A 27,908-nucleotide genomic window follows, 5' to 3' on the forward strand; every position below is an offset into this window, starting at 1 on the left:
TTGCCTTCAAAAGAAGCAAGCTTCAATAACTCTGAGTTTGGAAACAAGAGTTGCTTTTCATTCTCTGTAAGTGTCAGCAGTAAAATTGAAGTCAACTCTTGAATACAGTAGCGTACGTATACTTGTATTCTATACTGGAATACAATATCACCAGTCTTGTAGGAAAGCAACAATAGGGGAAAACTAATCTCTCACATTGCCTTTCAGAACAGACTTATGCAGAAGATCTCACTATGAGTTTTCTTTGTGGTTTTGCCCTGGATCTTGGTTCTACACATGCACAAATTTTCTCCTTTCTTTCATGGGTGCAATTCACATTTAGTATTTTGTCTGAACTCTCTTTGGTCTGGCACTATTTTTTTTTCTTTTTAATTTTTTTTTTTTTTTTTTCTAGTTGGAGATTATGTCTGGCTAGTGACATTGCTTACTGCTGCCCATTCTGGAAAAGTATTCAGCTGGAAGAGTCTAATTCCCCACGTGTTGATTGCCACCATGACAACAGCCAGACCAATCAGATTTACTCCCAGACCAGCTATCACCTGCAAAAACAAAATTTATCAGAATGCATCAGTGATGCTTGATCAAAATCAGTTAAAATAGAAACAGAGAAGGCAAAAGAGGTAACAGTGGGCATGGTGAAGAAACCTGATGGAATATATTTGTATGTATTTATATGTATAGTAATAATATATATATACACTAATTTCTAAACAGATAGAAAAAAAGGACTCGGTATTATGTATCAAAGTGTAAGCTGTGAGAATATTCAGGACTGATAGTCAGAGGTTGATGCAGCTCATCAGAAAACTGCTTAGTTTATTGCTTGAACTTTTCAATCACGTATCAGAATGGGTTTTTAAACCACACATAGAAGAGGGATAACTGCATGATTGGTGATAATTGTGTGATTCAGTGTGGAACAACATGATAAAACTGATTTCTTGTACTCTCCTGACTTCCCTAAGCACCCTACTGTTCAGTCTGTTTCTTCTGCAACTGCCGTTGTGCTTGTCCTAACAGGTCACCACAAAGTCTTTTGTACTCCTGTTGTTTGATACCTGTTTGACCATTATATTCATAAAGACAAAGATGAGAAATATGTATACCCTACAGGAGGTGTCTAACTGTTCTTAACCTGTTACCTCTGTGCCATAGCAGCAGAGTAGACAAGTATGACTATGTTAACACCAGTGCCATTATTGTTATTGTAGGCTACTGTGCGTGGGTACAAGGCACAGGGATTGCATGAAGAATGAGAGGATATACCCAATCTCAGAACTCACCATATCTTTAATCTGGCAATGCCCATAACTGAAGACAATGGCATTTGGAGGATTACCCACGGGCAGCATCACCGCAAAGGAGATACACATGGTGACAGGAATCAGGGTGTATAAAGGGTTGATAAGCAGGGTTTCTGACTGGAAGGAGAGGAGCAGGGAGAGAAGTTTTACTTAACCAGCAAGAGCCAATACTCATAAATAAGCTGAAAAGAACTTATCTGCTTCATATAAAGATAACAAGGCTATAAATCTCAGCTCCCTCATTTTTACACATAAGCATGAAAGTACTTCTGTTTGTTTGGTAGGAAAATGGTGCAATTTGGAGTTGGTAAACCTCATAGGATTTCTGTTCAGCTATTTAACGCTAAAGTAACTCCACAGTGATTGCATATTGCTACTGTTGGGCCATTCTTTGTCTTTTTCCTACTTGTTCCCCATGTCATTCTATGCTGTGTGTTCTTGATCTGATCACTAAGTACTGCTTCAGTCGTCCTCCAAGACAGATAACAAGATGTTGGCATTATGGATTTTTTTTTTTATTTCAGCTACTAAAGATACTGAAACAATTCTTAAAGTCTTCCTAACTATGGTTAAGAAAGAACTGTAAAATCACAGAACCATAAAGATTGGAAAAGACCTCTAATACAATTCAGTTCAACCTTCCACCCACCACCAATATTGCTTACTTAAACCACGTTTTGCATACAAATTCCTCAAACACTCAACCACCTCTCTGGGCAGCCTGTTCCAGTGCCTGATATTCTTTTGGAGAATAAATGTTTCCTAATATCCAACCTAAACTTCCCCTGGCACAATTTGAGGCTATTCCCTCTTATCCTATCATTGTTACCTGGGAGAAGTCAACTCCTACTTCACCACAACCTCCTTTTAGGTAGTCATAGAGAGCTATAAGATCTCTCCCGAGTTCCCTCTGCTCCACACTGAACAATGGCAATTTTCTCAGCTTCTCCCCATAAGTTTTGTGCTCGAGCTTCCTCACCAGTTTTGTTGCCCTTCTTTGAATACCCCTCCGGGGCCTCAATGTCCTTTTTGTAGTGAGAGGCTCAAAACTGAACACAGTACTAAAGATGCAGCCTCAGCACTGCTGAATACAGAGGGACAATTTCCTCCCTGTTCCTGATGGCAGCACTATTTCTGATACAAGCCAGGACCCATTTGGCCTTGGCCACCTGGGCACACTGCTGGCTCATCTTCAGCCAAGCACCAAGAAGCACCCCCAGATTCCTTCCCTCCAATCAGTCAATAAATATATCAATATCAATAAAGATATACAGGACAAGTTTGAATACTGACCCCTGGGGAACACTGCTTGTGACCAATTGCCAGCTCTGTTTAACTCTATTCGACAAGACTCTCTGGGCCCAGCCCTCCAGCCAGTTTTTTACCCAGCAAAGAATGTACTTATCCAAGCCATGTGCTGCCTGCTTTCCCTAGGAGATTACTGTGGGAGACAGTGTCAAAGGCTTTACTGAAGTCTAGGTAGACTATGTCTCTCATCCACCAGGTGGGGCACCTGGCTGTAGAAGGAGATGACGTTGGTCATGCAGGAGCTGCCTTACATGAACCCAGATTGTCTGGGCCCAATTTCCTGGTTGTCCTGCACATACCATGTGATTACACTCAAGATGATCTGTTCCATAACCTTTCCCAGCACCAAGGTCAGGCTGACAGGCTCATAGTTCCCCAGATCCTCCTTGTTGTAGATGGGAGTCACGTGGCAAGCCTCCATTCATCTGGGACCCAGCTGTCTGTGGTCCAAATTTGCACTGTGAGAAGGTAGTACTGGTGGAACATACTTTCAGAGCGATCTAAAGAATTGTTCTTGCATTAGACCCTTCACTGGTGGTGAAATTTTGCATTTTAGTCTGTGTTGCTGTAGCCTACTTCTATGGCAAAGGGAAACTATATTCTCAAGGCTAACTGGAGAGGAAAGCATCTCCAGGTTACTTTCAGAGTCAATAAAGAAAGCCTGACATCTTAAGATGCCAGTTCAGAATACTTAAAGTAGATTACCACTCTAAATTTCTCTTTAGAAGAGCCTCTGTGGAGCACAGAGGTAAATTTGTACTCATAAGCCACACTAACACAATTATTTATTTTAATCTGATAATATATTCATATTAACTCAGAGTTGTTCACATGATGTACTTAGGGACAACCTCATAAAACTGTTGTAGCAGGTAACCACAATTCATGTTCTACATTCTTAGTAAGAAAAGGTACACATTACATAAAAGAAAAGAAATGAGACAGTTTTCTGGAGCTGCTATTCCAATATAGAATGAAATTTGCATCTCTTTTCTCTGCTTTTGATACCAGTATTCTGAATTTATCCTCTGTTCCTTACAATAATCTCTGCTTTTGATGTTGTGTGTTAGCATGCTTACCAGATCATCCCCTTGAATCCATTTTAATCTGATGATATGAAATTCTTGATTAGTCTTTCCTTACATGTGGTGAGTGGGTAACTACTAATTAATGAATAATGTATTTAAAATAACATTGATATTTGAAGATTTATTTAGACTTCACTTCATAGGCTTCAATTGCGTGGTCATCTTTCTTTGTATTTAGTCCATCTATTCCTCATGGTAGGAGCTATGTTTTTATATTGTCCTAGACGTCTTGAATAAATTTATCAGGACTAAAGTTGCCTTTCAGGTTGTTGTTGTGAGGTTATTTTTTTGTTACGTTGTTTTTTTGGGGGGTATGGAGTTGAGGAATGTAGGCTAAATTTTTTGTGATCTGAGTGCCATGGATGCAACAGGAAACAACAGATTAAAACTGCTGTTGTTTATACTCACCATGCTGCATAAAATAGGTAGAAATATGGTTATGGTTGCTGGATTGCTAACAAACTCTGTTACCAGGGACACTAAAATGCAGGCCAGCAGAGTTACAGCCCAGTAGGGAAGGCTGCTCAGGGACAGCATTTGGCGCCCAATCCATGTAGAGAGGCCAGAAGTCTGAGGAAAGGACATAAGCACAGCATTGACTTAAGTAGGATGCTTGTTAACGGGATTGTTTTCTTCAGGATAGTCAGAGAATGTCACCAGCAAGTAAACAAAATTAAGATCAATCTTTTCTCCATTACCTTTTGTTTAGTAAACTGGATTTCAGTGTAATGTCTAATAAAGAATTGTCCATAGTACCACAGAGATACATTTGACAGTTAATAACTTGAATCTGCACCAAGACTGATTTTTCCCCTTTCTTCAATATATGAACTGAAGTATTATAAATTGGTAATGAAGGACCACCTAATGTTAGTTAAAATTTTGAGATGAAGATACGGAGATTTAGTTGCCTACACATAGGTCTCTGCAGGAGAGCTAGGTGTGTTTTCATAAATTGTACTGCAAGGAGATATATTCAGTACAGCCCAGAGCATGATTTGTCTTATCAGCACTAGAAGCGTGACTGTTTTCTAAATATGAGCATCCTGTGGCAGCTGAGATGTTTTCCCCAAGCTGCTTAGCTGCTCATTGAGAAAGGGTCCTTCAGATGTGTCCCTCAGATCTTTGACTTCTCCCAGCCATGTAGGAGTATGTAGTTCTTCTAGAAAATCTGAAATGGCAATAGAAGGCTATACTTACAAAACTGATTTGAGCCCTTTGTTAGGTAGCTTTCTGTTGAGAGAGCAGATGTACAAACTTGAAAGTTTCTGCACTGTAATCCCAATTTGGAGCACATACAAAAGATAGAAATTCAGTTTTCTTTATTCACTTTTTAAGAAGGGAAATATAATCTAAATCAGTACCTTGCATCCAGCTGCTAAAGCATAACCGCCTCCAACCAACACTACAATTTCCCAGGGCATGGTCTTCTGGAAGTCCTTCCAGGTGATGATGGGGTCCAGTGTGTTGGTGTCTGTTGACCTTTCAGCATCTCCTATATCAAAATAAGGCACATGCATGATTAAAATTGAACTGGCATTTATGCAAAGATCTTCACGTATTTTGCACTACTAGTAGTAGTGCAATATTCTTGGGAGTTATCTTGAGAACTGTCTATGAGAGGTGAAAAAGAGTTTAGGTTATCTCTCAGGTTATCTCAGCTTCAGAAATTGCATCATTCTGATTCCAAATATCCTGACCTCTCTTTGGCTGCTCTGTTGATGTGAATAGTTGTAAACCCTTCTGCCTTATGCTACAGCTTTTCAAGAGACAATCTTCTCCGTTGTGTATGTGCACATGCAAATTATGTGTAGATCACAAAGATGGAGATACAATGGGATTATTTTCTCAAAGGAAGGCATTTGCTCTCTCCACTAAGTCATGAAGTTTAACAATGTGCATTTACTTTCCTAGGCTTTAGCTGATGACAGTTTGCTGAGATGCTTGAGTATATTATGGAAGTAAGAGATAGAGGGTATTATTTTTCCTGTATTTTGCATGTATTTCAGTATAAAAACCAAACATATCTATACACATTTGTAATTTTTACATAACACTATGCAGGAAATCATGTTTTCATAAATGATTGCTGAAAGTCTGGCACAGCAGACTGATCAGCACTTCTGAACACCATCAAAAATGAATGCTGCTAATTAATCATTATTATTACTGGGATAACAGCAAAGAGAAGCATTGCCAAAAATTACAACTGCCAGACATTAACAACTGTTACCTTTTTACATCTTTTTAACGAGATTATCATTTATTTCTTCCATACAAATAAAGACTGGATTATTTACTAGATGTTATCTTCAGCCAATTTTGCAAATCTCTGCACTCTCAGGATAGAACTACATCTCAATCTTTCCTAAAACTCTTTCTTAAATTTTGAAAACTCTATAAGTACAGATAAAACCTGTTGGTAATCTGCTAGATAAGACCATATGAATAAAAGTACAAGAAAACAAGAGGAGACTGATGCAAGGGATGGTATCAGAGAAAATACGTCTACAATTCCACAATTAAAATGTATTCATCAAACGTTTTGCAGAAACCAGAAAAACATAGTTAAAGAAAAACATGCCAGCTCTCTTTCTTGCCGCATGTACTTTACCTTTTTCTTTTTTTCCAAAACATGGCTTTTTTGCTGGAATGAGGAAAAGGAGGAAACCAAGAAAAACAGAAACAGTGGCATCAGTCCGGTAACCTTTCCTGAGAAAGAAGCAATGGGGTTACCATAAAAACACACTTAGAAAGCCTTTGTAAACTATCTCTTAGCAGTTACAGAATCCCAGAATTGCAACACAGCTGAGGTCGGATGGAACTTCTGGAGATCACCACGTCCAACCTTGTGCTCTAGCATTTAGAGCTGAATTTTTATTTCCACATCTGAAGTCTTCTAGAAAAATATATCTTCACATTAAGGATACAGATAAGATTTTTATTCAATATAGCAATATGTATTTAGCTAACTGCAATCCGTGTCAATATTTTTTAACATTCTAGTGAAAAAGATATCCCTTTCTGTTTTAAATATTAACTTTGATGTACAGAAAAAAAATGTGCTTGCTAGAAACAGTAAAGAATAAACACGTTCTCAGGAAAAGGCAAACCTAAAAGATCCTTAAAAGTGAACAAGACTGTTTTTAAATTAAACTTCTAAATCTCAGTTTGATAATATACTTTGAGATGTGTCAAACTACAAATACCCTCAGGAAATCCCAAAAGTAAAGACCATTTTTCAGTCAAAATTGGGATGAGATGTCAAAATAATTTTATACAGTGGAAACCTGAAGAAAATTTAACTTCATTTATATAATCTTTGGTATGTATTCTTTGTTAATGTTACTTAAATAGATTTTTGTCAATATTATTTGTAATAAAAAAAATAACATTAGTTGTTTCAATTTTCTGTGTAATATTCAACCAAAATAAATATTTTCTTGATAAATTTTATTTTCTCAAACGTACATTGTTTTGTCAAAATATTATTCAGTATAAAATTTAAAAAAAAACCAGACATTTTAATTTGAATTATATAATCAATATATTCCATGATACCATCTCTATGAATGCATTAAACTTCAGCATCTGCCCTTCCTACTTATTACATTGGAAATATGTTTTAATTTGTCTGCTTAGTTCCCTCTGCCTTACTCATAAGCAAGAAAAGAATTTGCTGCTGAGAGAACAGCTGTAGTTTAAAAAGCAGGAATAAATATTCAATTTTCACTACCTTGTTAATGGTGGATAATAACATTTTGTAGACAGAACTTATGGCATAAAGTCTGAAGATGTAGTTGCTTAGGGAACTTCACTTACTTTTCAAAAAATGACGACCAGCCTGGTACAAAGCCAGGCTCACGAGTAAACCAAAGCAAGGTCATCAGGATGAAGAAAAATCCTGTCACCATCTCGGGATAGCTAGAAACAAAACGAACCAAACTAACTATTACAGGTGTCAGTCTGAAAACCTGAGAGCAGATTTGAGAAGAAATAAGGAATTAGAAAGGTTTCTAAGAGAAGAAATAAAAAAACATGAGGAAATTAGAAAAAAAAATCACTTGAATTAAGGAATTCTGCATTTGGCTCTCAACTGAAAACCAAGTAAATTCAGTAAACACGAGCTAAAATATCATTATTTTCAATTCAGTTCTTCATGGGCAGGAGCTAAAGGAAAAAATTTATAAATGCTTGTTATGTATTTGCATCATTATCTGGATACAAGGTAAAGCTCATGTTTCTATTCTTCTGTAAGCACTTGGTACTGAACCTTTCAAAGAATGTAATAAGCATAGTTATGCTTATAGCAACATATAACAGTATTTGCAAATCAAAATGTAAATCCATACCAATATTTTTGCATGTAGTCCTGGCTAATCAGGCTATTTCCTGAGGTCTGTTTTACCTGACATTCCCCAGTTTCTTATACTCTTCATGAATTCTTCTCTCTGACATTTCTTCCCGTTTGGTTTTCTTCTTTTTGCTCAAAGAACAGGTTTCCTTAAAACTGAGGTAAATAGCACAGTAAAATTAGACAATGGCATGAAGTGAAGTGAAAAGCTGTAAGAAAAATAACAATAAAGAAACAAACTGAAAACTTCAGTTGCAATTCTTCCTAGGTAAAATTGTGATTTGGGCCTCATGGCAGTGGAAAGGGAAACCATTGCTTGTGACCTTTGCATAGTCTATTTTCCAGGTCTTTCTGAGAAAAAATCCTACACGTGGTCTGAAGGTCCTTGTGGAGCCCGGTCTAATCCTGACTGATATCACTGAGCCTCCCCAGGCTGTGGCTGAACTCCCTTTCTGTAGGCTTCCTCAGATGGCTGCTGGTGGCCAGATTTTTTCCAGTGCCCCAAACCTCCAAAAGACTAGATCTAGTTTATACTATCCCATAGAAAGACTGTGATCAACTATCAATAATTTTATTGGGTGTGAAGGATTTATATGGGTTCCACTAGGATCAAGGGTAGCCAACATGCATATGTCCTGATCTGGCTTCTGAGTCCAAGTTTCACTTGAATGTTCAGGATTAACTAAGTAATGATAAAAGTTATGCTGAGGAACCCAATAGCTTTCATAATTTGTCTGCTTCTACTCTTCCTAACATTCTCCAAACCAAGAGCAAGACCACATTGCCTCTGCCACAGGGTCCAAGACTGTCAATATGTTTTCTCATGGTGAAAACTGGCTGTACATCTGTCAGGTAAACACAAGCACAAGTGCATTTAACATTGGAACACATTTAAATTTGCTATACATTTATATGCAAATTAGGCAAAGCACCTAGTTTATGCAGCTAGCCTTCACGTTATAGCAAAGGATTCCTAATTGAAAGGAATATTCTTTCCAGTTCACATAAACATTTTCTTTTTATTCTTTCCTACTGTGTCACTTTGCTCTGCTTTGGGCCACAACTCTGCTTTTTTGTACCACCTGTACTATCTATTGGACAGGGGTGTATGGAGTGGGTTGAGAAACTTCTGCAGCTAAGCCAGCGTAAAATAGATTGCAGCAGCTGTGAAGTAAGTGTGTCGAAGGTGAAATGGTCTGGTTTTAAAGTTTCTTTCATTTTATTGTCTCCTTTGTTGCCCCACAAGAGTGAGACCTGTGCTACCACATTGGCCAAACGGTGTGTTTGACAAAGGTCAAATTATCTGCATAGTTTGGGTAGCTAAAGATGCAGGTTGACCATTTCTGATTAACAAAAACATCTCCGTTTTCATGTCCCTAGCAACTGAGTACCTATGTGTCTCTTGTTTTAAACTCACATAGCACTCCTGTGCACATTTAAATTTCCTTGCAAACTTTGCTCTTAGACTCCAGTAAAATTCACCATTGGTCATGCATCTGCTGGAGGAGAAAAGAAATATGCTTTTTAATGGCCACTTCCATAATGACAATTCTACTCCTAGCTCTGCTTTTTTTGGCAATGCTTGTTTGGTGGGTCTATTCTCCATCTCCTTTGAATTTGTCTAGAACCTACAACAAAAGTCTGAAATGTTTCAATCAGCCCAAGTCAGAATGAAAACACTGGGCTTCCTAGGAGGAAGAACATGCAACATGAACATTATGGGAATTCAATAAACATTTATATATAAGCATTAACAGCTGTTTCAACATGCTCTCAGTGTTGCTAGGCTTAGGACTGTGTGAAGTTATAGTATTGTATCCACATGCTTAACATAACACATTCTTTAATGACTTTAAATGAACAAAGATTTAAGAGTTTTGGAACCAACCAGCACTTCTCAAGAAGTCAATAATGGTTCAATCTCTGGTATTATCTACAAAAACATTAATCAGCATGAGGTCTTGGATGCAATGTGGAATTTCAATGGCTTTTATTTTAAAAAGCAGAAAGTAATTGAAAGTGGTGTTAGGGCTTGTTTCCACTCAAGATTAAATAAATAAATAAAATTTAAAAAAAAAATAGAAAGAAAAAGACATTTATTTTAGCCTTTTAATTTGGAACTAAAACACTCAGGGGACTGAAGGACATGGAAGTTATTCACCTCTAAATTACGTCTTAAAATCAACCCAAGGTCAGCTGTAAGCAGAATTGATTATCATTTTATACACTTTCATAGGTGAAATAAATTAGTGATGTCAGTTCATCTTACTTTTAAGAGTAAACTAAATCAAATTAAGGCCACTTTAATTCTGAATAAATATGTATGCAATGCATTTTAATGCAGATTAACTAATTCACTCTAAATGCATATACTTTGTCAATTTTCATTAGCTTTGCTGAGTGCTTCTGCAAAGAGAATACATATGATATAGAAGACCGAAATTGTTCTTGTTTCGGATCTCAGAACTGGTGGTTTCAAGGGGTATTTACCTCAGCCTAAGAGTTCTTCTTCCTTTAAGATCAAATATATAAATGGAGTTTGTTTACCATTAATTTTAACTGTCTTATATTAACTTCATCTATCTGAAGGCAGATCTGAAAAGTAAATTGTTCAATTACTGTTATTGTTTCCTATTCATCTTTTCAGTTGTACCTTTCCAAAAGGACTTTTATCAAGATTTTTGGTCCATGATGAGACCCAGTTATGAGAGTTTAAATAAAAAAAAAAATCAGTTGAGTGCATAGTAAAGGTTTCCATCACCAATACCTAAGCACTTCACTCTTGTGCAACAATAATGAGCACTGCTGCCTATCTGTCACAACTAAAAAATATTATTTCCTCTTGTAATTGTTTCTATCAAGAAGAAAGTTGTACCTTAGCTTTAATCATTTGAACTAGAAAAGCTCTAATGAGATTCACTCTAATGAGGTCAGTGATGCCCTGTTTTTGTTATCAATTCATCTTGAACGTCTTGCACTCACTTGCAGCCCAAGAATAACCAGTGCATCCAGAACCAAGTAAGGACCAACATGATGAGGGAAATGGGGAAACTGAACAAAAACCAGGTTCCAAAATTCATCACTTCAGCATTTGGGTATTGGCTGTAAAGAAAAAAAACAACAACACAAAGACATTATGTGAGAGTTTAGAATGGTAAAAGAACATTTCCAATATGTACAGAAGTACAAACATATATTTACGTTCATATATGTTATGGCATGACAGAAAAAATTCATCAGTATATAAATGTGACAAATACAATACTTGTTCATAGTAAAGCCATTGGTCAAAAAATGCCAGTCACTGACCATGCCTGAGATGAACCAGATAGAACTTCACACCTTTAAGACCAGATGGTCTAGATTCTCCATCCAGTTTCAAAAATCATTGCAATTACCAGGAATTAAATCCTGTCTCTATCTGAGTTTATTATTCAAAGTCCTAGTCAGTAGAACTAAGAATGATTTCACTCAGAATCTCTATGTGTGTCTTATTCTGGACCACAAAAATAATCACTATAGTCTGCTAGGTTCTGACAAAGATGTCTGATATATGCATTTGGTGGAAGTGTCAAAAAAGCATGGTCTTCGGAAGTTTTGTGAAATCCAGATTCATGGGCTAAAGATGGGTTCTGAATTTAGTTATCATTGCTGCCAGCATTTCAAAATGTCAAATGCAGGAAAATGTTACAGCCACAGCAGTAGATGATCAGAATCAGGTGTGAGCCTGGTTACAGATCAGTGAGTGAGGAGAACTTTCATCAGCCTTCTGACAGAGATGACATTCATGCCTTTGAGAGCTCTGGGCATATATGATAGAGGAAATATTTAGTTCAGAGCTGCTTCCCATCATCCATGAAGCAAAGGTGTAAGGCCACACTTCTAAATGTACATATTTCTGCACTGCATGTTAAACAGCACAAGTATTACCAATGATGATTCTAGGTTCACCATGAGAACCAGCTTGCTATGAAGCCAAAAAATAACTTGAAGCAAGTTTTATGACTTTTCATCTTTTGCACAGATTTCCATTTTTCTTCATTCTTTTGTCTGCATGGCTTTAGTGCTTAATTTCTGAAGGAACCTGCTGCCTTCTTGATAATCAATTTTTCGTATCAGAAGAAGTTGCTCAAGAGAAATGTTGAGAAATTTTTATTTTGCATGGGAGAAAGATATGGATATAAATATTAACTTAAGCTCCCCCTTACAATCTTTAATCATTGGCAAAAAATGTTAAAGTAGGAAAGGAAACAAAATTGTCTTTATTGAGATCATCTTAGAATAGTTCCCTGAGAGAATAAATAACTCACAGGGAGAGTCACAGGGATGATATTGACCAATCATATTTTCACCCACAGTGTCACTTACTTGTTGAAGTGCTCTAAGAATATGAGGCTAGTTGAAGTCCCTATGATGGTTGTCAGTCCTCCAATAGTTGCTGCATAGGAGATACTCAGTGAGAGGCATTTGCAGATCATGTGGTCATGTCTGGACTGATACCGGTACTTAGTGCTCAGGTCCAGTTCAGAGGGCTTAGGAGGTAGGACTAGTATCTGAGCCTGTGAGGGGATACATTGATCAAGGAGAGAAAGAGATGAGAACAGCAGCCCGCTCCCTGCTTTCTCTAATGCCACAGCGCTAATAAAAAGAGGGAGCAGATTTTTTTCTTCATTGGTATTAGTTGGGATCAGAGCTAGAAACCTGTCTCAGAGCCCGAAATTGCCTGGTCTGCGGCGAAATATGGAATAGACAGTAATCGGACTTCTGGCCACAGTTTGGGTCGGCTCCAGTTCTGACTGGAATCTCAGCTGGATACCAAAAGGCCTTTGTGGGCTGCAGAGGCAGGATGCCAGCATTGCAGAAGAAGGAATCTGTAATCCCTAAGGCTTACGAACAGCCACCAGACAAATGCTTGGTGGACTTTTGGCACTCAGACTGGCTCAGGGCCTCTCCTAAAGAATGATTCTCAGAAAGTACATGGAAGAGGCTGGGCCATGAAAGAAAAGCTACAGAAAAAATATTGCTCCAAAACAAGTTTTCTTAACAGTGACAAGAAAAGCTCCATGCTACTAAATCAAGCAGTTATATTGTAAAGGTAGAGAAACTCAGAGCACTTTACATGCAACTAAGGCTATAGTTTATGATCAGGAAAAAGGTATCACGGGAGTCAAATAGATCTGTTAAATCATTAATTTGGATTTGTGTTTATGTCATAAAATCAGTCATGCTGTAAATCATGCTTGTCATCCTTGTCAGAGTTCTCTGATTCATGTCCCTGTAGGTTAAAAGTGAAGAGAGCATACTACCTACAAAATAATCAGTGAATGCAAATGGCAAATGGGTGCAAGAGGAAATTAAATAACAAGAGAATTGCATTCAGTTTAGAAACATACACTTAGATTCATTAGAACTGCTAATGCAAATGCATGTGTTGATTTTAGTCTAATCTTTCTTGAGCATTAACTTATGCATTTAGGAGTTGTATAACCACAGTAGAAAAAACAGTCACTGCTTGGAGGCACTGAGGAAAAGTAGAAATACTGCAGTCGTGTAATGTAGTAGAGGATTTTGATGGAGAATATTTGGCAGTACAATAAGGAGATGAATACTAAGACTGCCAAACCCACTGACTGAACAATTAAATGATCCATGTCTCTTGTTAGTTTAGTTCTGAGTAGGACATTGTGAGTCAAGGATTGCTCTTCTTTTTCTGTTGCACCATTTTCCAGGAACGATTTGCTGAAATAAAGTGGGTAGAGCAGTGAAATAAGAAGTGAAACTTGTGGTCACATTACTGATTATAAAGCTAAATGAATTGTACAAGCCATTCAGAAATGTCTTACTGGAAGATGGCTGTACAAAAATACCTGTGCTGAGGAATTCTAAATGGGAACAAGAATTAACATAGAGCTAAAAAGTAACTGCTGTAAAATGATAGAGAATGATTTCATTAAAAGCAGCTTACAAGGAATAAAAATGAAGCAGTGATAAACAGATAATGCTCATCTCTGTCCCTTCCTTTACCCTCCATTTCTAACATCTTACCTGAGGTAGTTGCTGCCCATTGCTCTTGGATTTCATCGTTCCAATCGGGTTGGCTATCATATGCACACTATTCATAGTCTGTAAGGAGGCAAATGCCTTTAGATTAGTCTTTCTTCTGTTTCTGTTTATTTAGAGGCACTTAGACTGATATTGCTTTATAAAACTCATGGGCTGTGGACTTTCAAAACAAACAAACAAATGAAACCAAAACACTGCAAAACCACCAAAACTTCAGAATTGAACCACACTGGAAAAACACGAGATTTTTTTTTTTTAAATACTGCTTTTGTTTTCAAAACAAAATGATGTTGTGATGTTACAATTCAGAAAACATATATATATATACATCAGTTTTCTCCCCTATCATGTAGCAGAATCTAAGAGTGCCTTTGCTAGAGATGGTGACTTTGTAAGATGTGTAGTTCTAATTAACCGAGGCATCTCAACTGCAGAACTTGATGGTAACTGGACAATAAAAGTCCTTACCTGAACTTGCTAAAAACTGAGAGTCTGGATGGAATAATTAGTTTACTGACTGGATCCTTGGCAGCACTTGAAATAAACCCTGTGGCGTTAATGTTTCCCATTGTGATTTGTGCAAGAAGTCTGAAAGGTTAAATATGAAGCAGAACATTCTGTGCTATGTACTCTCACACAACAACCACTTCTTGTTTGAAATAAAGGAAGGAGTTGTAGAGCTGTGTGTACTGTGTTCTGATGGTATTAGCAAACAGTGTAGCTCAGAATATGCAGGTACTACCTATGACAATACCTTTGAATGCATCAAGGAGTTGAAGTCAGTAGTAGTAGCACTAAAAACAAAGAAAGGAAAGTATACTTTAAAACGGTCTATTCACCCAGCTCCCCCAAAAGGCGCAAATCAAGAGAAGGAGAGGCAACAGCTGCAGGAGATGTAATGCCTACTAAAATGGTGAAGAATACCAATTATTAGTATCTCTTTTGTGGTATCTTGGGCAGATACATGGGAACAATTATTACCACAGGATCACAGAATGGCCAGGGTTGGAATGGACCTCAAGGATCATGAATCTCCAACCCCCCTGCCACATGCAGGGCCAACAACCTCCCCGTTTAATACCAGACCAGGCTGCCCAGGGCCCCATCCAACCTGGCCTTGAACACCTCCAGGGACGGGGCATCCACAGCCTCTCTGGGCAGCCTGTTCCAGCACCTCACCACTCTCTCTGTAAAGAACTTCCCCCTGACATCCAACCTAAATCTCCCCTCCCTAAACTTAAAACCATTATTTCCAATTATGTTGCAATTGGACTCTCTCTAGCCTGGTAGCAAGGCAGTTCCACTTCCATCCAGGAGAGTTATATGTATTCACAGTAGTATATACTCTGTTCTAGGAATGGACTCCATTCACAATGAAGTGAATTACCAGGCAAGCCAATGCTACCTCCATCTTGTTCTATTCAAGTTCTTCCTCCATCAGCCTCTTCAATGCTTTTTATGAGCACCGTCCCGTGCCACACTAAAGCTTTCACTAAGATCTGTCATGGGTAGCATGTGGTCCATGCAAATAATACAAAGAGCTTTTACTTTTCTTTACCTTGAAATCAGATTTAATTTCAGAATGTGGGCTACGTTTCCCAATAAGTTTCAAGGTTTTTTTTTTCAAGTAATACTGTTTTAATAATAGTTCTGTTATGAAATATTTCTCACATATTTTTCAATAAGTCTTAAAGTAATTAATGGCATAATACCAAAATGAAAGATTTCCTTTATACTGAAGAAAATATGTATGGTATAAAAAGAGAGGATAAAAAGACAAATTATTAGAGAGCTCATTATTCTCCAGACTAATAAGAAAGTTATTTAGAACTTGCAAGCTAACTTCAAGTTGTCAACATGAGCTACTTGAATGATAATGTTTGTTTTAAAGAAAATCTTAAATGATGTAACCAGAACTTATTTGTCTTTTATTTTGTACTCTTGTGAATGAAACAGAAGAAGCTAAAGAAGAAACTGTATGTTTTAACCCCGTACCTTTTAAGAAGATGCTTCTCAGAATTAAGCCTGTATTGCAGTTGGAGAACAAGAACTTTATATAGACTCCTGCGTATCTGACTTGTTTATCTGATAACTCAAAATTAAAAATTAGTCCTTTCCTTTATCTGCTCTTATTTTACCAAAAATAGAGGCCTGGTTCAATCTTTTAGTGTTATAAACTTCTGAAGAAGTTTGGCTGCATTCAAATAAATCTTTTGCAGTTCTTTTCTTTTCTTTTCTTTCCTTTTTTTTTTTTTTTTTTTTTTTTTCTCTCTGCCATCATCTGTTTCTTGAATACTCTTGGCAGTTAAGGCTTCCCTCAAGAATCCTCTGTAAGTGGGTATTTCCTTCACTTTATAGTGGTAATAATGTTAAAATAAATAAATAAATAAATAGATCCCTGCAAACATTAGTGAGATCCAGACCATTACATCAATCCTATTTCTCATATCAGCCTTCTTTGTCAGTTACATGTAAAACATCAATTTATAAGCTTTTCCACGCCCTTCCTGCTCTATTCCTCAGTTCATTTCATTGCAACCTGTGTAGGGCTCAAATCTCCAGTCGTACGGGGTTCATTCTTACTCCTCATTGATGAAGATAAGCTCCAGTGAAGGTTGGTCATGCTTTTCGTTGAGACCTGTAAAGAAGGAACAGGAGGCTTGTGGTAAGAACTGATCTGAGCCTTTGGGTGACTAAACTTGGAGAAACTATTGCAAGCGAAAGCTGGTCTGGACCTTCTCAGGTAACTCTGTGACACTTATGTGGCATTTAGTTGTGTTTTATTGTCCTCAGAGCATGCCTCTTACAATTAAAATATTGTCATGCCTGTGGGACTTAAGGCCTCGATGCCAGAATTTAAGTAAGGTTAGATAACGTCGTTGTTCAGCCTGGAATTTGTGAATTGAAAGAAATGGGAGATTTTTTTCTTCCCAAATTCTTTCTTTCTGGGAATGTCAGAAACCGCTAAAGCTCAAACCAGTGCAGAAGAAATTTTTTCTGGCACCTGGTCTGAACTGGGCAGCTTGGAAGTGCAGGAGTAGAAAGGCAAGCTTGGGATAGTCACAGAGCATGTGTTTGGGCCTCTGCCCGTTTCAAGGCAAAACTGTCTTTCAATTTTGGAAGAAATATCAACATGCAAAAAGAAAAAGAATGGACCAATATATTTGGCAGTGCAAATCAAACAGCTATGATCTGGGGAGAATTTGAATAATATATATCAATCATTCTGGTCACTGATAAATGAGAACAAAATGGCCAATATTGGCAAATACCTATTGGCTCGTTTTCTTCAATAGTGGTGCTGCCTGCAGTACTGATGACATCACGCTCCTCCTCAGCATTCACTAGTTCCTGGAGCACTGCCTCCACAATTGGCATCACCATGGCTGTGGTGGATGTGTTGGAAAGCCACATGGAAAGCACCGTGGTGCAACACATAAAGCAAAGAAGCAACCTGAAGTGTAACACAGTGAGACTTTGAGGCACTTTCACAAATACTAAAGGCCTTCCTACCTAACCTTTTTATTAGTCAGATGGTAAGCATATAGGTAGGGTCTTTTTCTTTTTCTTGGTACCAAAATACTATTGTGTGCATAGATAAAATGCTGCTTTGTGTTAAGAATTGTCATAAGATCATATATCACTGAAAACCCTTTGTTTCCCCACTTGGAAACCAGTGACCTGAGAAAGACTGATTTTCAGTGCATTCAGGGATACCTTAAGAATTATTTTATATTTGCTAAACAAACAAAGAGGGAACAGAGAGATTAGGAACAAAGAATCAGCTGAAAATAGAAAGCAATGGAATTATATAAGTCAAGGAGGAGGAGGAGGAGGTGGCAGAAAAATTGCTGAGAATGTTTGAAAGCTTTCAAATTCTGACAGGGATAGTGGGTAGGAACAGTTGCCCCAAACCCAGCTGGGTTTTGTCTGTGGATAGAGGAGCTTGAGTTATTTGCTTTTACAAGCTGCCTCTATTAACCTCAGATTGCCCTGAAATCTGAAGATCCACTCACATGCCTGGCTTTGCTCCAGCCATCATGACCATTCTCAGAGCAATACGTTTATGGAGATTCCATTTTTCTACAGAAGCTGCCACACAAATCACACCCATGAGGAGCAAAGTTGTGTTCTTGAAATATTCAGCAGCCACCTGCATTAAGAACATGGGGGAAATAATCTGTTAAAAAACACAGTAGCTAGCCAACACAAAGATCATGCTGAAGAGTAAGAAATATTGTGGGTTTCTACACTCCCACAAGAAGAATCACAGCAAGCCAGGGAAACTGAAGAATTCAGAAGTCATAGTGCTGTCTTCAATCTCTCTCATTTGGCATTTACAAGTAATAGAGCTGCATCCCCTCTTGTTTGTAGATTTCTCAGCTTTGAAGAGATTGAGAGAAATCTTACTTCTTTGCTCAGGATGTGCATTGCCTGGAGTTAGTTGTAGCTCAATGAGGCACAAATTGAAACAGACACAAAATTCTGCTATGAGAGCACCTTATTTATGTGTGTCATCTGCTTTTTGGTTATGGAAATATAATTGTCTGTCTTGTTTGTATTTCTTAAGTCATGTTCAATCGTTGTGCAAAATTTGGCATCTCTAGAACCTGTGGCTTCAGGGGAAAAAAAAAAAAAAAAGCTATTTGGGGACATGCACTCTGAATGCAATGAATAAAGGTTGTGATATTGCTTTGATGGTCTGAAGATACTGTGCCAGAACTTTTCAGAGTGGAAATCCACTTGCATTGTGTTAGGGAAAGAAGGCAAAATTTGAAATAAAGAGAACTTCAATCTGGAAGGGATGATCAAAAATCAACTACGGCTTAAGAAAATATTCAGAGACAATGCAGGAACAAATCCAAAGCAGAATTCTTGAATGTGTGACTTGCTAAAACACAAGAAGATACTCTGTGAAACTACTGCAAAAATAATAAGAAAAAAAATCACACACTTTTTTGGTGAAAACAAACAAAACAGGAGAAAATAAAATTTATAAATAAGTGAATGTTTGGAATCTAGCTGAATATTTTATTTTATTTAAACAAAATGCTTCATGAGATAGGTCTACAATTGTTTTCTTAAACACAGACTCTTTGGTTTCACAGAATCACAGAATCACAGAATAGCCAGGGTTGGAATGGACCTCAAGGATCATGAATCTCCAACCCCCCTGCCACATGCAGGGCCACCAACCTCCCCATTTAATTCTAGACCAGGCTGCCCAGGGGCCCATCCAGCCTGGCCTTGAGCACCTCCAGGGACGGGGCATCCACAGCCTCTCTGGGCAGCCTGTTCCAGCACCTCACCACTCTCTCTGTAAAGAACTTCCCCCTGACATCCAACCTAAATCTCCCCTCCCTCAAAACCACTTCCTCTTGTCCTGCTGTTATCAACCCTTTCAAAGAGTTGATTCCCCTCCTCCTTGTAGGACCCTTTTAGGTACTGAAAGGCTGCAATGAGGTCACCCTGCAGCCTTCTTTCCTCCAGGCTGAACAAGCCCAGCTCCCTCAGCCCTTCATAGGGGAGGTGCTCCAGCCCCCTGATCAAATTTGTGGCTCTCCTCTGGACCCTCTCCAACAGCTCTCTGTCCTTCTTGTTCTGGGGCTCCATAGTAGGATGCAGTACTCCAGATGGGGTCTCACAAGAGCAGAGTAGAGGGGGACAATCACCTCCCCATCCCTGCTGGCCACCCCTCTTGTTATGTAGCCCAAGATACCATTTGCTTTCAGAGCTGCAAGAGCACACTGCTGCCTCATGTTCAGTTTTTCATCCATCGGTACCCCCAGGTCCTTCTCTGCAGGGCTGCTCTCAGGGACTGCTCCTTCCAGTCTGTATAAATGCCTTTTGCTGTAAACAAGTGTAGGCCCTACCATTTTAAAACAGTTTAAGCCATATTCCTTCCATTATCCTCCATTATTCTTACACTCTGATAAAAATATACAAATGGCACTAGTGTTATTTTGTGCATGTTGCAGTAAGTGTTAAGGATATTGTTACATTTATTTAACAAATACCCCTAGTATCCTTAGTAGACTTGGCCATCATAGTTGTATGCCAGAGCTTTCAAATATCACTTTTTTTTTGGCTTTCTTCTACTGGTTTCTTTCTCATTAACTTTATTTTCCTAATACTTTGTTCAAAAAATCTTGAACTGAATGAAAGGAATCTACCAAGCCAGCAGCACAAAGAATCTGTTGTTTTGCTTTATCCCTTTCACAGCCAATTTTGAGAAACAAGCGAATACTAAGGTTCTTATTTATACATACAACACACACGCAACACCCAGATTCATGCTCTCAAGGCCTGTGAGTGAAGTGTAGCTTGAACTCCAAGGTATGAGACCCAGTTTCTGTGGTGCTTTAGAACAGGAGACTGGAAATACTGCAACCATCAGCTTTGCTTATTTTAATAAACAGGATTTTACTTCTGTTTCCTAAAGTAAATAATACATTCTCTGCAGTAATCCCAATATCATTTAATTTAATGTTACATTGAAGTTGTGAGGCTGCCCCTAAATTTTCTTTCTCTGATATGCTACAATGTTTTGTGCTAACCTTTATGTTAAGAAAAAGATCCTGAAATTGAAATATGCAGATGGGGAAATGTATTTGATTATATTATACAATTGTTGCAGTACTGGAAGGAATAAGAGATGTCATAAAACTCTTGTTTTGTGTTTGATTAGAGATGTTTATGAGTCTGCACATTGCCAGACTGTGTTAGAATTTTAACCAACCTTATGGTTGCTATATATTCTTCTGTGCTACCTATATTTCTAATTCTAATAAACCAAGTGTGGTGCTACTTCATTCAACAAAAAAAAAAGAAAAAAAAAAAAAAAAAAAAAAGAAAGGGAGATGGAAAAATGTAAGAAATAAAAGCAGCAGATGAAATTGAAGGAATTCTTGGCATATCCTGAAAGAAAATGACATTCAAGAGAAACTCAATTAAGCAAATTCAAAGAGACTTTTTGTACAGCTACTCTTTTTCCTGAGAACTGATGACTTCAAGGCACCAGTAGGATTACTGGTTGGAAAAAGTACTAGGCATCTTCCTAGTATTACATGGTAATACTTTTTAGTATATGTGGTCTCATACCTTGTACATCATCTATAGGCACTGTAATGGGTTTCCCAGAGAAGCTGTGTGGATGCCCCATTCCTGAAAATATTCAAGATCAGGTTGGAAGGGACTCTAGGTAACCTGAACTAATACCCAATTTAGTGATTGGCAACCCTTTCTATAGTTGGAACTAGATTATCTTTGAGGCCCCTTCTAGGATTTTTTGATTCTGTGATTCTGTGATTCTGTAAGGCTTATACATTTTCCATCCCTCATTGGAAGTAAACTTTCCAGTTTATCCCATATGTACTTTTCGGAGGAAGTGAAAGGTCGAATCATGGTGCAGTATGTGTTAGGAATGCTGGTGATGCAGTAGCCAATAGGATGGACACTTCTTTGGCTACCATGTCCTTTCCTATGTCTAGTTTTCAATGCAAGTAAGGGCTGGTTGGTCCATGTTACTTATTGTAAGATGTACACTTCTTCCTCCCAGACTCATTCTTGCTAGTCCACTAAAATTTGCTTTAATCATATAATTAACTGAGAGTAAAAAGACGAAATGACAAAAGTGTGCACGCTGGTCTTACCTCACTGGACTTCATGACTCCAAAAAGTGGGTATAGGAAAGCAGGAATTAAGGCTGCTGCACCAAGAGGTACTGCTTCGGAAACCCAGTATACAGCTGTCACAATCAACACGTAGGCACATGAGGCTTCCTGTATGGAGAAAGCACTGTTGTTAAATGTTGCTGTCATACAACCTGCTGTGAAAACCTTTGTGAATATGTTCACAGGACTCATCAGGCTGAGGGTGCCTGGATTACAAGAATCATAGAATCATAGAATGGCTTGGGTTGGAATGGACCATAAAGCCCATGTAGTTCCAATCCCCTGCGATGGGCAGGGCTACCATCTGCCAGATCAAGTTCCCTGGGACACATCCAATCTGACCTTGAATGCCTCCAGGGATGAAGCATCCATATCTCTGGGCAGCATGTACCAGCACCTCAGAATTCAACAAGGTTCACACAAGGATGTTCTAAAGCACAGCTGATTGGATGTGAAATCTAAGCTGCAAACAGAAAGGCCAATACCTGAAGAAGATGTTGCTAATGAAAATCTTGGCACAGAAACTAGTGCAAAATATTTGAGTATACTTATTTATCAGCAAAATCATTGTTCACTGATGGATTTGTTTGCTTGAAATAACCCAGTATATAACAAAAATTTCTCCACGACTCCTCAGATTTGCCCCATGGAGCCTGTACGTCTACCTGGCTTTTCTCCCAGTGTTGGGCATGCACAGGAATGAGGAGTTTTCAGAATAATTCAAAAGTATTCACATATGGTATCAAATGGACAAAGCTACACAGTGGTTCTTCTGGGAAATATTTGGCTGTATTTTCCCAGGTAATTTCTGCAGTTCTCTGGGAAAAGAAAGACCAAAGTTCAGAGGGGTTTACAGGCCACTGGGTCATGTGGTTAATCAAGTAGCAAACTTGCTACTTTCCAAAATCTTGGGACACAAAGCCATGAGAATGTGGTCCCGAGCTTTAGAATCATAGACTCCTTAGAGTTAGAAGGGATTATTAAATGCCATCTAGTCCAACTCCCCTGCAATGAACAGGGACGCTCACAGGTATATCAGGTTGCCCAGGACCTGATCCAGGCTCACCCTGAAATACTCCATATATTCTGGTGCCTCACCACCTCCACTGTAAAAGACTTTTTCATTATATCCAACTGGAATGTCTCCTATTTAAACTTGAAGCCATTTTCCCTTGTTTTATTACCATAGACCCTGCTAAAGAGTCTGCCCCTTCTTTCCTGTAGCTCTCCTTTAGATATTGAAAGGCCTCTATCACATGACCTTGCAACCTTCTCTTCTCCAGGCTGAACAGCCCCAGCTCTCTCAGCCTGTCCTCACAGGGGAGGTATTCCATCCCTGGGATCATACTTGTGGCTCTCCTTTGGATGCTGTCCGAGAGGCTCACACCTCTGCTGTACTGACGACTCCACACCTGGATGCAGTACTCCAAGTGAGGTCTCACCACTGCAGAATAGAGGGGCAGGATCACCTCCCTTGCCCTGCTGGCCATTCTTGTTTTGATGCAGCCCAGGATATGTTTGGGATTAAGGGCTGCAAGGGCATTTTGCTGGCTCATGTCCAGTTTGCCATCTACCAGTACACCCAGGTTCTTTTTCGTCAGGGCTAAAACTGGTGAGAGATGGAGTGAGATGGTATCTCCTGGACATTTTTACAGGAAAACATATGCTTTTTTAGATAGATATGCCTTTATTTATGGCTTTAAGTGGGACCCTTTTTTCTTTTACTTTTCTTAAAAACTTAGAAATATTTCCTGTTAATAACCAGAGGAATTGACTTCAGGAAAAATATTTTATTTCCCTGTTTGCAAATTTGAAGTCAAATTAGGTATTGAGGTTACCCAGAAGTTCTACAGAAGCCATTATGTTCGTATTGATTTACACTAGCTATATATCTGCCCTTCATTATTTCCTGGATGTTTTCTATGACGACATCGTCATATGGATTCACAGCTCACAATGGCTATGGTTTAGAAAATGCATTCGTTATAAGTGGGTTGTTCAAATAGATCAAGTAGGATTTTCTTATTTTTCTTTTCTGATTCACAAATTAAACAGCTTTCAAGAAGTCACCTGTAGGAAATTCCAAAGGTCTTTGTGCAAATCAATGGGCTTGTATGACTGTCAAAGGTGAGTCTAAACAGGGGCATGGATTCATTGGAATGAACCAATAACTAACTTCTCTTTAAATCTCTATATGTATTTTTTTACATTGTCTCTGATGTATGAAGAATCACATTCAGCTGTTCCACTTCTTTTTTTTTTTTTTTTTCAGTACAACAATACAATATGGTAATAACAAGCAGAACAAAACCCAGAGAAAATGTCAAGATATATTACCATGTATCATTTCTTTTACTTGATTGAAAATTGTAGCCAAGCTTACTCAGAAACATGGGTTAAAGTTAGCTATCAGACCTTGTTCTGACTCCTAATTCAGAAAATTATAACATTTAATAGTTCTAATCCAAGTAACTAGAGCCTGAAAATAAAAATAAAAATAAAAAAATAATAATAATAAAAAAGAGATACTAAGAAATATAATTTTCTTTAATCAGATAAAGTCCAATGATTTTAGAGACTATTGAGAGTATCTGGAATGCTACTGGACAAGTTGACAAATTTAGCTCTGAAGTGTTTCTTTTTTGGGTAGGAAAGTACCCAAAAGTACCATTTGAAATCCTGCACCACACAAAAACATACATATTTATACATATATATATTTTTTTATTTTTTATATTTTTTTAACATGGGCTCCATGATGTCCAGCAATATTGAAGACAAAATTGCTTGAATGGAACAGCATTAATTTTTATTTTAAAATGGGGCAGATATAAAAAACTAGAGATATATTTTGACAAAATTCTTAATAATGTTTTTATACTAACCTGATCCCAAACTATTTTCTCCTTACAAAAATATTTTTCTCTAGAATTTCTTTGAGCATAGTTATTCTATATCATCTGTATGCATGTAGCAATAGACTAATAGTGGAAATGAAATAGGACATAGGGAAGTCACCTCTCTAAGAAAAATTACTTGGGATAGGCACTAAATCTTTATGCTACTTATTTCCTATTACTGTTATTTATTCTCAGTGCTCTAAACAAGCTCTTTCGAAAGAAGAAATAAATTAATCTTTTCTATTCAATTGAATTCAATTTCTGTATTTATGTAATAGTTACCAGAGCTACTAAGTACTGTATTGAAATAATGGCTATGTAGTTTATTTATTCTTTTCATTCTTTTACTTCTTTTGCAGAGGTGAAAATGAATGTTAAACATACCTAAGAAGGGAATGAAGCCCAGAATAGGAAAATACATTTCAGTGAGCTTTTATGTGATGGCTGGTGGGGCTTCCACCTACCTTCAGTCTGCATCTTATAAACAAAGAAAAGAGGACTGAAAGGAATGCCATGGCTGAAACTTCCATAATATGCTCAACACACAAAACATTTGTAGTCAAACCATCTGAGAATCTCAGAATACTCACTAACAATAAAGTCTGGATTCAAGATTTACCCATATAAAAATCTGCAATGCATATTTTGCATATAGGCATGTGGTTAAGCTATGCAAGAAGTGATAGTTCAGCCTCTGGTCTGCTATCTTTTTGCTGACAGGGTCACAGTGCAATTTCCTCTTTTTAGAGGGTGTACAGCAAAAATAAAGGTAAATGACAATATGCCAGCCGTAGCTGTTCTGTGCATGCTGCCTTTTGAGGAATAATCAGTGGTCCTTAACTGGACTTACTGCAAACATAGTACCCAGGGCCTCAGTAGACCATACCCAGTACTGACTCTATTCATGTAAAATGCTAATGGTATCACCAGTGGTTTGATAAAAAAAAAAAAAAAAAAAGGATAAGGATGAAACAAATATGGTAGAAATAGTCACCATTCACAGCTAAGGAGATTACGAGAATGAGAAAATATCACTGTCTGGAAAAGACTTTTTTTCTGCATTTGTCATGGTATAGAAAATGTCTATGAGTGTCTCAAACCTGCTGCAGAAGTCACATTTCAGGTATCAATTTTGGGAAGAGTTCAAACAAATTTCCTCAGGTTTATTTTCTGCCCAATCATTTACTGTCACAAAATAATAGAAAGCCGTGGACATTATTCCCATAAACCTTACCTATAAAGAGTTCTGAGTCCCCATGCTCCTTCTGATGTCCCTTTACATTACACATATAACATTACCCCATTTCCAGAGCTGTGCTATCACCAAAGAGGCTATAGCTGATTCCCTGCAGAAATGCAAACATAATTCACCTAGTAATTCTGCTCTCTGTGAAACTGAAAGCTACTATAATTGTCTGATAAGTGAAAATATAAGAAAATCATCAGGAGGCAAATTTAATCTTCAGATTTAAGACGTAATCTTAGTCAATGCATTGTAGCAAAGTAAATACTAGCTTAAAGCACTTGAATAGTATCCTGTCAAATGAGTTTATTAACTATAGATGTTTTCTCAATGGCATTATAAATATTTGTCCAGCTCTGGGCCAGATTAACAGCTATGCTTTACCATCTGCAGTATTCACTCATATGCAAAATGAATATAAAATATCATCTGATGACTTTTCAAGTCACTTTGCAGTACAGAAGCACAATGAGGTGCAGAACAATATTGCAATGGAACACATGCAGTATAATAGCAGTTCTTGTTCCAAAACTCATACCATAACACTACAAATCCCTTGGTTATTACAGAATTTCCTTCGAGTCTGGCAGTGAGCAAACATAGGTAACAAGTCTCAATGCAGTGAATCTTGTGTTGCCTTTGAGAAGGTCTCAGGGGATACAGAGCATGCTGTAGTTTCAGTATCATACAAGCATGTCACAGAAAATCTGTTCTTTATGTTGCCCCTTCAATGGCACTGGGGGAGATGAAATCCTTTTTAAAAAAGGGGGGCATTACTGTTCTCTGAAGAAAGTACAATTTCTTGTCATCCATTCTCGCTCAAGTCACAAGAGATATAAAACCACTATAAGAGTGCAGGAGAACTCATTCAAACTGTAAAATACAATTCACTGGTGTAAAAACATTATCTTTCTGTGAATCCTGTTTTTTCTTTCCAAACAAAAACCTACAGTTTTCTAATCCTTTGAACTGTCATTTGATAACAGTGGTAGTATTCATAAATCCTCTAGTGCTAGAAAGAAGAATTAATCTTTAACAGGGTAAAAGAAGGAATGGAAATTGCTGCACCATTCAGCTAGATTTATGTCTAGCACAGTGAAAGCCAGAGCTACAGAATTTTTAAGACAGTGCAAATGTTGGCAAGTTAAACATCACCATTTCTATATGGTATGGGTACACTATTATTTTATGCTTGACCACAGCAGAGATATGCATGGAGAGAAGTTAACCAGGGGTATTCATTGCCATTGCCTTGCTTATGTGTTAAGCAAAGATTCCCTCCTTTGTATTGTTGTGAATGCCTCTGAGCTATCACTTGTTAGCCAATGTCAGAACTGCAGTATGTCAGTACATACACTTGCTTTATTGTAGCAGATGCCACGTGTTGTCCTACCAAGTCCTAGCTCCTAGTTCACTTGAACAACTGTTCTACACGCACCAAATGGAAAGTTCTTCCATGCGTATTTGTTATTAAAAATGAAAGGCACTCTTAGCATTCATTTTAAACACCTCTCCCTCACACACACCGCTAAAGAAACAGTAGAGATGCAAAGTGTCTGTCTTAAAATAAGTCTTCACCTGGTTCTTCATCTCTGCTTGTGACATTGTTCATAATAGCTCTGATTGTTATTGCGATGACTGCCCAATAACTTTCACTCCTTCAAATCTGAGTCCTTGATATTTCAGAGAGAAACGTTGTTTTTTTTTTAGATCCTTGCCTCTCTTTTTGTCCACTGTAGGCTTATCCAGCTAGAGCGCCTGCTGTACTCAGAGGCTTTGTAGAAAAAGAAAATGTACTTACGCTGCAGGGGTACAAAAGTGGCAGAGGAAGCAGCAGAAGTGGAATGAGAACAACGAGCAAGATGTTTCTGGATCGGAGAATCTCCTTCACCACTGCCATACCCTTCACTGGTGATCTTCTTTTCTTTGAATTTCTTCAGATTGTCCAGTTTCCACTCCACGTTCTCCTTTGCCT

General features: G+C 37.9%; 1 protein-coding gene across 1 annotated transcript; it reads right to left on the reverse strand.

The window, feature by feature from the left end:
- Positions 1-401: 401 nt before the first annotated feature.
- Positions 402-27,833, reverse strand: SLC13A4 (solute carrier family 13 member 4). The gene is made up of 14 exons (XM_052667904.1): positions 27,735-27,833; positions 21,770-21,898; positions 18,134-18,270; positions 17,390-17,571; positions 16,701-16,755; positions 14,586-14,705; positions 13,682-13,793; positions 12,423-12,613; positions 8,109-8,210; positions 7,523-7,624; positions 6,315-6,412; positions 5,065-5,195; positions 1,284-1,421; positions 402-539 (listed from the first exon to the last, which is right to left on the reverse strand). Exons 1-14 carry the CDS (start codon positions 27,831-27,833, stop codon positions 402-404), a joined length of 1,734 nt encoding a protein of 577 aa, XP_052523864.1.
- Between the last annotated feature and the right edge of the window lie 75 nt (positions 27,834-27,908).

The sequence above is a fragment of the Tympanuchus pallidicinctus genome, unplaced genomic scaffold (assembly GCF_026119805.1).
Source record: "Tympanuchus pallidicinctus isolate F22 unplaced genomic scaffold, pur_lepc_1.0 scaffold8, whole genome shotgun sequence".
Classification (NCBI taxonomy): Eukaryota; Metazoa; Chordata; class Aves; order Galliformes; family Phasianidae; genus Tympanuchus; species Tympanuchus pallidicinctus.

What these genes read in the sequence shown, in the direction of transcription:
- SLC13A4 (XM_052667904.1), bottom strand. Translation starts at nt 27,833, where the DNA reads ATGGCAGTGGTGAAGGAGATTCTCCGATCCAGAAACATCTTGCTCGTT. An exon ending in TGAAGAAAACGAGCCAATAG is followed by an intron (nt 16,756 to 17,389) that starts GTATTTGCCAAT and finishes CCTTCTTTACAG; the next exon opens with GTCTCAACGAAAAGCATGAC. An exon ending in ATCATTTAATTGTTCAGTCA is followed by an intron (nt 12,614 to 13,681) that starts GTGGGTTTGGCA and finishes ATCCCCTCACAG; the next exon opens with GCTCAGATACTAGTCCTACC.